This window comes from Talpa europaea (assembly GCF_964194135.1).
Source record: "Talpa europaea genome assembly, chromosome: 6".
Lineage (NCBI taxonomy): Eukaryota > Metazoa > Chordata > Mammalia > Eulipotyphla > Talpidae > Talpa > Talpa europaea.
Genome location: NC_140072.1, coordinates 131,420,746 through 131,433,392, shown reverse-complemented (window position 1 = coordinate 131,433,392; position 12,647 = coordinate 131,420,746). Strand labels below are relative to the sequence as shown.

The 12,647-nt window shown below is 45.9% G+C and overlaps 2 protein-coding genes across 2 annotated transcripts in view; one reads left to right on the top strand and one right to left on the bottom strand.

The window, feature by feature from the left end:
* UBAC2 (UBA domain containing 2) overlaps positions 1–12,647 on the bottom strand; it is a gene marked incomplete at both ends in the record, with an annotated part of 119,533 nt that overhangs the window by 50,884 nt on the left and 56,002 nt on the right. The window lies entirely within an intron of this gene.
* On the top strand, positions 7,868–8,944 carry GPR183 (G protein-coupled receptor 183; the record flags this gene model as incomplete). Its single annotated transcript, XM_084235597.1, has 1 exon — positions 7,868–8,944. Exon 1 carries the CDS (start codon positions 7,871–7,873, stop codon positions 8,942–8,944), a length of 1,074 nt encoding a protein of 357 aa, XP_084091723.1. The 5' UTR covers positions 7,868–7,870.

Here is a 12,647-nt window from a genome sequence, read left to right as displayed (position 1 = left end):
CCAAGTTATTGAGCACCATTTAAAATAAGAGATGTTACATTTCACTGTTGGACCACATTATTTATATAAAAGTCTTTTCTATACTTCTATTATTTCTATGCTTTTATACTTTCTATTCTTTCTCAGGCCAGAAAATACCAGTAATAGAATTCTTGAGGCAGTAATTATTTTTTAGCTATAAATTGTAGTTTTCGGTTTATAAAAATTTTTCCAATTTACCCCCCCCCGCCCCCTCCCACCCCTGATGGATATTCTGGATTTCACAGATTCTCAGCCAAATGATTATTTTAATTCTGAATGCCAGCTATTAATTTGTTAAGTAAAAAAAAAAAAAAAAAATCTGTTTGATCAGTAAAGTTGAACACATCTTCATATATACTTTTAGGACTTTGATATGCCTAAAAAATATAACAGAACAAGGCATTCCAGGCAGTGATTTGCCAATATTTGTGTCCAGACTGAGCTGAAGGTGGCGAATTACAAGCTGCGAGGAGACCAGGAAGTGTGCGCTTTCCCTCTCGGGTGAACTGGGCTTCATGGTCATACCTCTGCTCCACAGAATCCTCACTGTTCCTGCTCACCCATCATGTGTGGTAGCGGTGCTGGTGATTACTTCTAGAAATTACTTTCCACTGGCTTCCAAGTGCTTATCAGTAGCAGGACCAGCCATGTAATGGGACATGTATCAGCTCAGGTGGCTGCCTGATTTTCACGCCTGGGGTACCTTACAGGCATTTCCCAGACGTCTACTGTAGCATGGCTCTGGAACATTTTATCTCTGGGGTGAAAGGCTGCATGAGATAAAATCAGCCACTTCCTTAGGAAGGTTTGCTTTTAGAAAAAGAGCTTACCACCGCATAAAGGGGGCAAGTGGTCCTTTTCTCCCCACTACAGAGAAGGCTCTATGGGGCTGTTCAAAGGGCCTAATGGGGCATGTGCAGAGGCTGGGACGTGTCTGCTGGTCCCTAACCAGTCTCAGCTTCCCGAGAAGTGTGTGAGACATGGGGCCTCCGTGGAAGGCGAGGGAACACATGCCAGAGTCCTCTGAAATTTCTAGAGGTGACCAAGATCCCTGTGGTGTCTGGAAACCACAAAGAGAAGAATAAACATTTTGCTAAATATCTGCAGATACCTAGAGAGTAGTTTAAGCACAAGTTAACACCATAAGACTGTCCCAGGTAGGCATCATCTTCTTTCAACAGAGATTTCAGGCCAAACTGTACTCCAGATGTATTGTTTAAAGTAGCAAAACTGAAATTAATTTATAAAGCCCACTACAAATAAATCCACAAGCTCCTGTATTTAAAGCAAACGCATCTCCCGCCCTCCCCCCACCCGTCCGCCAGGCCCCTCCTTTCCCAGACAGGGAAGAGCTGGTACATGTGGATGTGGCGATGTCTGCTGTGCTTGGTTTCTATGAATCACATGAGATCATGTTGGAAACAGGAGCTAGGGACAAACCCTGCGGCACCGAGTGTGGCTTCTGGAGCCACACTGCCTGGATGGGACCTGATACTTGACCCCGTGCCTACAGGCAGGTCACACAGGTGTCCTGGCCTCAGCATCACCACCAGAAGCTGAACTATGGGCGTTGTGAGAGGGGCCAGGGATTGATGTCAGCGGAGTGCCCAGTCTAGTTACTGTTATTAATCACTGTGGTTTACTGACGACCTTGGGCTGAGGATCAAGGGAGCTGGGGTCTGCTAGTCCTTAATGGCTATGTACGGAGCACCTATCAGGGGTCAGCTGGAGAGAGAACAAAACTAACATCACACCCTCAGGTCTTCACAGCCCAGTGATGAGCAACACTCAACAACAGACGTGACCGCAGAGACAGAGCCCTAGCAAGCCCCACGCTGCCTTTCTGGGAGAGCTGCTGAGGGAGCAGAAAAGGATACAGTCAGGAAGCTTCCAGCAGCAGCAGATTTTGTAGGAAGGCTTAAGGAAAGCTGGCACTGAGGAGAGGGTCAGGAAGGAAGGCTAGACAGAGGCTGAGTGTCAGAAATGCAGATCTGTGGGAGAATAGGACAGCAAGACACGAGTGGCTGAGAATGGCTTCAGCCAAGGCGTGGTGAGCAGGAAGGGGCTAGAAACCCAGATTGGGAGGCAAACAGAGCCCCATTACGAGGGACATTGTGTGTCTCCATTTGCCTGGGGTTCTCAGGGCAGTGGCTCAGGGGTCTGCGTGGGGGGCGGCCAGTGTGAGGGCCTGTGTGAGGGGTCATTGAGGGGGCCTACGTGAGGGATCCGTGTGGGGGAGGTCCTGTGGGGGAACCGTGGGGTGAGGGGCATCACAAGAGCAGCTGCAGCAGCTCCAGGGGACATTAGGGTGGCTCGGAGACAGGCCGGGGAGTGGGAGCAACGCAAAGATGGCCAAATGCCTGGTGCACAAGAGGGTCAGGAGGCTGAGGACCCAGAAAGCGCTAACAGGCAGGAGGCAGCTGCTGAGGGGGGACAGGGCATACTGGACACCTTCATGACACCCGTTCTGAAGGAAGGCTCTTAGCAAAGTCTCTGGAATTCTTTTTATTCATAAAACGAGGTACTGAATGATTCTGATGCATTTCCAGAGATAGTAGACACAAAGTCTAAAACTTGACCCTCCCTTTCCTCCGAGTAGAAAAGGTATGCACTGTTTTTATAAACGTTTCTGGAGATGTCAGACGGTAACGCTGACAGGGACTCAGGCCTTCATGACAAAGCGCCCTTTATATATATCACTCAGTGACCCCCCAACACACACACACACACACACACACACACACACACACGTCAAATCATGGATGCAGGGACATAGGGTATCTCTTCCTCACAGTGAAATGAACATGATACCAGGGCTTCTCTTGTCTCCTGTTCCTAAACATTACATCACGTGATTCAAGTCCTTCAAATCACCCCCTCCTGGCCTTCATCTCTGACACATCGCAGACCATGCTCAAGCCCACCAGAGCTGCAAAAAGCCACACAAGAACCAATCAGTGAAAGGTATAAGAAAAATAGCGGGAAGATGTAAAACCCCAAGTGTGTAATTAGGTCTCTAACCTTGTAATTCAAGTGTCAGGCACCCTCACTTTCCTGCCCACCCTCCCGCACAAGCTTGCAAAGCTGCAGGGGCCAGGAGGCCACTGAGGGGCAGGGAGGGGCAAACTGGTTTTGCTCTGTCGCAGGAAGCCCAGGGCAAGGTGACTGTCCTGAAAATGTCGCTCTGTGGGGCTATGAGAGGTGCTGAGAGCCTGGCTTTGTCACAGGGTCACAATCCCACAAGCCAGAGCGCACCAGCTCCCCCAGCACGGTGCTTTTCTGAACAGTGTTCCCCACATCCCTTCAGAAAATGACCCCAGACGTGGAGAGATCCATGGGTTCAGGACTTGGAGCTGGCTGGGGAAAACCCCCCCTCAGGGTTGCAGGAAGTTACGGGGTGGGTACTGGCTGGAGTGGACACTCTGTTTTGCCAAGAAGTGACCTGGGGGGTCTCCTTCCCACCAGAGGGACTGCTGTTTCCCACCTGCCTACCAGACCAGCACTGGCACCACGACCCACAGATGATGGCTGTTGAGCCAACCCCAGCAAAGGGGAAGAGGCTTCCTGGTTCAGTGCTGGGTCCTGGCGTGTGTGACACGGGACCAAACTCAAAGGTCCCTGTTTGCTCAGCTTCCACGACAAAGAGGCTTTTTCAAGTCATGACAAATATGAAACTAGGTAACCGGAGGAAGGGACAATGGTTTCTTTTTTTGTGCGGCATCTGTGTCCAGGGGCACTGAGCAGCCCAGCCTGGGGCCTGGGGCCTGCGCACCTGGGCCTGTCTATAGTTCCTCTGCCATTCCAGTGAACCCCGGGGTCTTCCTCACTCCCTTCTTTCCCCAGGGTTTCATTTACCCCCACTCCCGGGCTCCCCCATCTTCCCTCTAGTCAAGAAAATAGCCAGAGGACTGCATATCAGCCAGAGAAAGGGCAGATCACCTAACAACGTACAAACACAGCAGCATCTGCACGCCCACATTTGTCACTCCGCTGGCTGTTTGATAGGTTGCTCCCGGGGCTTCCTCTCTCGCTGTGGGCACTCTGATACCCATCCTCTCAAGGTGTAAACACAGCCTTGAGCAAACCTGACTTCAGAGAAGTAACCTCCTAAGAATTATCATTGCGTCATGACCTGGCCCATCCGACCCATTGCTAAGGTCTTCATTTAAACAAAATGACTTGAAGGTCAAACCCTTTTCATGTAAGATGCTCATGATTATTAAGCATCTGGGTATCAGGGGTAAAGGGAATGTTTTCGAAATCTTAAAGCAAAAACAAACAGCGGGTATTCTAACACTAAATCTTTGAATATAGTGAAGGTTATATTCTCTTTCTACCAGAGATAAAAGCAAAGAAAATAAATATCCAATGAGGACATTGGGACTGCAGAGGGCAAATATATGTACTCTGGGAAAAAAAATCACAAATGCCTCCAGGTAGGTGTCCAGAGTACAAATTACATCGCCACCAGGCAATTTTCCTAAGTAATAATAAAAGAGTATTTAAATTAAGGGGGAGGGGCTTTTCCTTTCTGTGGCTAGAAAGAACTTAACCAGTTCATGTCAACATGTCCGGTTATGCAAAAATGAGAAGACAGTGTCTGAAGAAATGTTATCTACTAGTAATGAAATCAATGGTTCTCTATGGTTCTCTATGGTTCTCTAGAGAGAACCATACACAGGTCCACTTAAAACCGTAAGTAAACATGCTTGGGAGGCTGTTTTGCTGCAGAAGAGTTTGCTATTTACAGTTAGGATGACGGCAAAGTCACACAGATCTCTATGGCTTTACAGAGACAAAACGGTCCATTCACATTTGGCGCGTTATTCCCCCTTGCCATGTATTTTTTTAAAAAGATTTATTCGTGCATACAAGAACTGGGGTACAGGCCAGAGGTCCCCTTGCCATGTATTTTAAAGACATTTTCCATGAATCTGCTTTGAAATACTCCTCAAAATAAAATACACAAAGAGATTTGCAGAAAAAAAGGGTTTTTTCCCCACAGTAGTCAGATACCTAGAGGAAATTCCTGATGCCTATCCCTAAGCTGTAACCCTTGCTTGGAATTTTCATATCTCCCTTGTTCTAATCCAAGTTTTTGAAAATCATTCCTCACATGGACCCTTTCGCAACACTGAATGACATTTCTTTCTACTTTTACTCCACAATCGTAATTCCCAGATTTGCTTTTCAAAAATGACTCCATTTTTTTTCCTTGCACAAAAGAGAAAGTCCCTATTTGTTAGTTTTTTGTTTTGTTTTCCATTTCATTAATTTCTGCAATTATTTTTTATCATTTCCTTCTACTTTCTTTGGGCAAAACTCAGTTCTTTTTTAGCTTCTGAAGCTGTATGAACCTCTTTATTTTCCATTTTTTTCCTTTTTTAAAAAAGTCAAGGTGGTCAATCCAGGCTGTGCCTCTGGGACACACTCAGGCTGCACCCAGCTCTTGCACGTAGCACTGTTGTCATTTAGTTCCCAGGACTTCAAAATTTGCACTGTTAATTCTTAACAATAAATTCCCTATAAGTATGTTTTTAGATTGTAAACTTATCCTTTATCCTTTTATTGTTGATGTGATCTGCTATAATGATTTTCTGAAAGTTCTGAGATATCTCTGAAGACCTTGTATGTGGTCAAATTTGCAAATAACTTTGTGTTTTCAGCACAATTTTTTACGTCAAGTTGGGTCAATCTTCTAAGCCTTCAATCTCTTTTTTATCTTGCTGACTCTAATAAAATGTGTTTAAAAATCTCCCATTACGGTTGTGTATGCGCCAATTTCACCTTTAAACTCTGTCAGAGTTTGCTGTGACTAGTCAATTCATGATTATTTTTATTTGTGGCTTTTTCTTTTTAACTTTTGTAGTGACCTCTTTATCCCTATGAATAGCAAAAGTGCCTTGAATTCTGCCTTTTCTGGTGTCAACTGTGCTAGCCTGGCCTTCCACGGCCGGGATCTGCCTGCTCTGCGGTTTCCTCACCTTTATTTTCAACCTTCCCAAATCACAGCAGTTATGATTCTTGAAGCCTCATGGAGCTGAGATTTTTGAAAACCCAAACTGACAATCTCTGTCTTTTAACAGACAAGTTCAACCTTTAGTAATCTGTTGTGACATGTTTCTATCCTCTTATTTTGTGTTTTCTATTTATCATCCTCATTCTATGCTTTTTTTTTCTCAGAGCCTCTTTTCCTGTCTTCTACTAAAAAGTTTTACTTCCATTTTTGGTCCCTCATGCTTTAAGCTGTATTGCCTTATTTTAACACCTAGCCTGTCAACGCTGAATGTGTGTATGTAATGCACATCTGTAACATCTTTGCCACCCCCAGACAACCCACACTGTCTGTTAGCACCCCTGCCTTAAGACTGTCAGAACTAAGTTAGGGGAGGCCCACCTCACGCAGTGCGGCGGCTACAGATGTCCATGTGCAGCTGTGCTTGGACACAGCGAGGCCGGAGTCTTCCTCCCTCAGGATAGAGCAGCGGCAGCACCAGCTAGATTGAAATTTTCTCTTCAGTTTAGTGACTTTCAGATGAGGTATGCATACCGAGACGGTCTTATCAGAAAATTATTTTTCTTCTAAACATACCTTCACAGAACTTATTGCTCTGTTCTTTGTCAGTTTTATCAAAGTTCACCCTCATATTTGGATTCTTGTAGCAGGAATTTTTCACTTTTCAACCCATGATTTGCAATTTTATGCTAACATGATTTATATCAAGAAAAGAACTAGAAATAATCCAAAGATTCATCCAGGGAGCAGCTAAGCAATTCCGCATTCCCACTGGAGCGCCTGCTAGAAGTCTATGCCAGACCTGCTGCCTAACCCATCACCAGCTCTGCGCCGCTGTGTGTGGGCAGTGCCAGGGGGTGTGGGGGCTGTGGGCTTCCACCACACAGACATCAGCGATTATGCTGTGCTCCTGGAACTACTGTAAGGTCACGTCAGTTATGCCTCAAGGCAAAGATCTTCATGTGACACACACCGGCCACACCGATCCATGAAGACGTCAAGGGAGTGAAGTGGAACATAAACCCACCCTCGCAACGCTCACCACCATGAGCAAATGCCAGGGGTGTGTGCAGCAGGCATTAGTGGAGCACCTGGGGGGAAGATACAGCTCAAAATTAATTTAAAATTTTCCTCTTGGAAGCAGCTGAGAGTTTTCTTTCTCCTTCTCTATTCTCATTTGTGCGAGGGTTGTCGTAGTCATTGTCTTCTTCTTTTCTAAAGACCCAACTTTTAGTTCCTAACAAGGCCAAAACATGTTTCTTATACTCTAGGTTAACACAAATCAGATCAGTGTGGTAAGTTCACATTTCAATACATAAATGTGTGACTGATTTCATTTCCTGGCAGTGATATGCATTCGGCTAAAAAAAAAAAAAAAAAAAAAAAAGAGGCGCCCAACTGAATTTCAATGAAAAAGCAATTTTATGCCTGTCTGAAATGTGCGTGGAGGGGGTTCTCGACCTGACTTTATCTTAACCAGACAATGATTCAGAAAAAGAAAGGGGCTGTGTCTGCCTACAGGATTAACACCTTCCCTCCAGTCACAAAAACGCATCTGGCCTCATGAGGTGGTTCTAGTTCCTTTGCCAGAGTTTTGCCTAAATCATCAAATTGTGTGAACAAAGACATAATGTCTATTCTCTGTTCTTCCTGTTATATTTAAGTCATGTCCCACACATGATACTTTTAAAAGTTATATTCATTTTGAAATTAAAAAAAGAGACCTAAAAAAGGCAGTTCCTATTGCTTTTAGCTAGAGATGCTTTCAATTAAAAAAAAAACACCCTTCTTGGCTTTTTCTAGAGACCCTGTACGCTGCTGAGGGACATAAAGATGGACGACAATCTCACTACATTCTCCCCGGCCCCTCCAGGCAGCAACTGTGACCTCTACGAGCACCGCAGCACAGCCAGGGTGCTGATGCCCCTGCACTACAGCATTGTCTTCGTGGTTGGGCTCGTGGGGAACATGTTAGCTTTGGTTGTCATCTTCCAAAACAGGAAAAAGATCAACTCTACCACCCTATATTCAACAAACCTGGTGATTTCTGACATACTGTTTACCACCGCCTTGCCAACACGCATAGCCTACTACGCACTGGGCTTCGACTGGAAACTGGGCGAGGCTCTGTGTAGGATAACTGCTCTCCTGTTCTACATCAATACGTATGCGGGTGTGAACTTCATGACCTGCCTGAGCATCGACCGCTTCTTTGCAGTGGTGCACCCTCTGCGGTACAACAAGATAAAAAGAATTGAACATGCAAAATGCATTTGCATTATTGTATGGATTCTTGTATTTGCTCAAACCCTCCCACTACTGATAAAACCTATGTCGAAGCTGGAGGAGGAAAGGACTACATGCATGGAATATCCAAACTTTGAAGAAACAAAAGGGCTTCCCTGGATTCTGCTTGGTGCCTGTTTCATTGGGTACATGCTACCGCTCATCATCATTCTCATCTGCTATTCGCAAATCTGCTGCAAACTCTTTAAAACTGCCAAACAAAACCCGCTAACTGAGAAATCTGGTGTAAACAAAAAGGCTCTCAACACGATTGTTTTGATCATTGTGGTGTTTGTCCTCTGTTTCACCCCTTACCATATGGCAATCATTCAACACATGATAAAGAAGCTTATTTTTCCTGATGTCCTGGAGTGCAGCCAAAGACAGTCATTCCAGATTTCTCTGCATGTCACAGTATGCCTGATGAACTTCAACTGCTGCATGGACCCCTTTATATACTTCTTTGCATGCAAAGGGTACAAGAGAAAGGTGATGAAGATGCTGAAACGTCAAGTCAGCGTGTCAATTTCCAGTGCCGTAAAGTCAGTCCCTGAAGAAAACTCTCGGGAAATGACAGAAACTCAAATTATGATACATAACAAGTCTTTAAACGGAAAGTAAAAAGTGAACTTTTGGATCTATAGCCAAAGAAATTGTATGAGCCACTTTGCAGGATCTTTTATAAGGCGAAATGATTGTCCAACTTCCAAGTTGGAGTCTTTTAAATTCTTTGCATGGGGCACGTTCTCATCGCTAACTTGGATGTAAAGTGACAAGTATGTATTTTTTACACTCTAGGACAGCAAAAAGCAAAGTTCTAATTTGTAAAGAGCCACCAAAAGGGTGGTTAAATAACTCAGTGGAGAAAGAAAAGGTTTGTGTTGGTGAAAAATTTAATCATTACAATTTCCTGCCAGTGAGTCGGCAAGAGAAAAGACTGATAAGATTGTATATTACCAGTGTAAAAATGTTAATACTGTAACATAGTTGCGGGGTCTTTTTTTTTGGGGGGGGTAATGTATTTCTTCAATCTATGTTTCTTTTACTCTTAGACTTTATCTCCTCAACACCAGTTTGTTTTATTTTGTTCTGAGTCATCAAATTTTGTTTCAAGCAACTCTTTGAATAAAGAGCAGGATGCTACAAAATTCTGAGTATGTCCCTGAATGTTCACTGTCAACTAGCAGCAGAAGTTACAGGAGAATATAATTAGCACGTGGATTTGGAGAGCAACGTTGTAATGGGTGGTGTGATGGAGGCAGCATGAGCTCCCCCCAGACAGCCGGCAAAGAACTTAAAGGCCTCTGTCAGGGGCATGGCTGGGTTGCATGTGGGGGTACCCACCGGGAGGAGGGTCGGCTTGCTTACTTCTTCTTGGGAATAAAAAATATGCAAACATGCTTGGTTTTTCTTGGGTTTCTAAAGAATCCTTTCTTTTTTACTCAGGTCAGAAGTATCATGCATCCGTTTCACTAGTCAGGTTACCAGAAAGAGTGGGGAGGAGAGGGCAGGGGGTGCAGTCGCTGCTCAGCTGCGTGAGATCAGGAGTCAAATGCAAACTCACACACTCAGAGTCCCCAGGATTCTTGACGGCATTGCATAGGCACTCAAAGGATGGCTGCAGTATGAGTAACATGACCTTTGAAGTACAGTCACCCTGTTTGCCAGCTCAAACTTGTTTTACTGTCCCCCAAGCCAGCCCAATACAGTATCTATATTATTGGCACAGACACCAATTTTGACAATGGAACATAAAAAAATAAAATGCTATCTCACAAGTCACACTTCACGTGTTTATTAGGCTTATCCCCAAGATATATTTTCTTACAAATTCCTATTTTCTACTTGACTTCTTGGTTCCACACCATTTACTGAGTTCTTCATATCTGTATCACATCAATTTCACAAAGTACCACTTGGCCCTAGGACAGAAACACGCGTGGTCCTCAGAACCCCCGATGGAGACAGGTCTGGCCACGTGGCTGATGTCAGTCTTAGGTCATTCCTCACGCCACCAACCAACCTTCCCAAGTGAAGAAGGAAGGACGGGATATTCACGATTATCTGGGGCACCTAGAGAGAAATCCCTGTGGAAGCGCTGAGGGGAGCCTCTGTGCTGCGGGGTTGGCGCTGAGGCAAGGAAGCAAACACAGCTGTCATCACTCGACAAAGGACTATCACATCTTCTATTCTTGAGTTTTCCCCTCCTCCCTCTGCTGTGCCACAAATCTATAAGCATGATTTGACTCAACCATCAGCAGCCGAACTGCCAAAAAGGTAAACTTTAAACCTCCCACCAAAGGTAAAAAGGTCTGTACTCCAGGCACACTTGTCTCCAGCCTTCCTGCCTCTCTCACAGGCCACTGGCTACGTGTGCGTCCCATTACTGGTTTACACCTGATTCCCACGTCCTCTCAGGAGTGGGGAAGGCTGGAGACGAAGGCCACATACTTCTCTGCATTCCTGCGGCACGAAGGAGGCGGCCTGAACCTAACACAGCGGGAGTCAACCCCTGATGAGTATTTTCTACATGCGTCAGGGGATATGTTGCCAATTTTACCTGATAACAGGGAGCTAGAAAAAAAACCCACAAAACTGGTAGTTACAAGGCAATGGATCTCTTTCATCATTTTATTTTTATTTCCAAAAGAATCGTTTGGCTAATAAAAAGGAAAGACAACCCATGAACCTCCAAGCTATTGCGATGGACTTGATACGGAAGCATCACACACCCATGATGGCGCGGAGAGGACACAGCAGCAAATGCCGGGCCTCAGCCATGACGACAGGTCTCTGAGGGACTCGGCGGTTTACAAGATGGCCCATACTCATGGACTGTCTCCCTGCCCCCATCCTGTCAAACGGGACGAACAGACAGTATTGCCCACATTTTATAAAGAAACTTAAGTTCAGAAAAGGCATCAGGAAGGGAACCTGATGCCACAGCCTGGCCAGAAAGGACAAGAGAGTCACAGCAGGGAAATTATCAGCGGGCTGACGCGTCTCATGCCAAGCCGGGAGACCAGGAGACCAGCTAAACCTCAAGCAGGGCAGGTAAGGAGGCTGTAAGCTCAGCCAGGGTGCGAGCTGACGAGGCGTCATCTGCTCTACACACAACACCTGTTACGGAGCCTGGCCCACGGAAGGTTCTCCGAAGTCACCTAATTGAACAGCAGCTGTTCATACTATTACTAACAAAATTCTAAAGCCTGCTGAGACATCTGTGACGTTCTTAATTCTTCAATGAAATGAAAAGAAGCACCCCAAGTGCTCAACGACCTAGGCTGGGCCTGTCGCAACTGAAGACTGTTGCCCTCCACGGCCCTGCCATCTAAACCTGAGGCACCGACGCGCAGCGCTCATTACCCAAAAGCCCATTTCAATCTAGAATCAGAAAAATGTTCTACTTGGAGATCATTTATATGTCAAGAGGCGGGAGTGGTGACTTCTACCTAAATCAATAAAAAGTACCAGACAATTTTTAAAAGGGGAAGCACAGATCTTAAATTAGCCCACAAAATGGTCTATTTTGGTCACTTTTTAGGCCACTGTAATCTGCTATTCTCCGCGAAGCTGAGAACAGTGCTGTGACTACTCAGGTGAGGAGATGGAAAGCCCGAGGGTGAGAAGTGGCCGAGGGCCTAACGGCCCCTTCTGAGTGCAGGGACCGAGTGATCACGAGAGCTGCCATCGTCACACTCTGAAAAGGGGGTCACTGGAAAGCTACCCCCACGTATCTATTCAGCTGACAGCTCCGTCTGCTCACTGCTCTCCCAGCACTTGACAGGCATCACTTCATCTGGTCTTATCACCTGAAGAGACGAGTCCAACTTCATTTCCATTTTGTGATAGGGAACTGGCGGGACAGCCACATGGACAGGTGGAGCCGGGAATTAATCCAGCCCACCTGACCCGGGGGGCCTTGCCTCCCCTCCTGCAGCCTCGTGAGACCATCGCACACCAGGACTTCAGTCCATCCTCCCCCAGGGGCCTCTCGCTTCTCCGAACACTTACTTGACTGTCACCTGCACCACCTGCCTCTCACCCTCAGGGCTGAGCCAGGCAATCCTTCTGGGGTTCTCTTGCCTTCCTCTCTCTCGCGCCCATATTTACTTGCCAATATCATCATCCTCGTCCAGGTACTGGCATCACCATCCAAGGTACTACGACTTCTGTCCCACCGGCCCCTCAACTAGCATCAGAAACCTTAGCCTTCTTTTCTGATGCTATAATGGAAGGAAATTCAAGCAGACTAAATTAGTAAGAGTAATGTCCATCGTGCTACTAATTCCATGGCAGAGGGCACTAAGCGCTGTGTATAAAA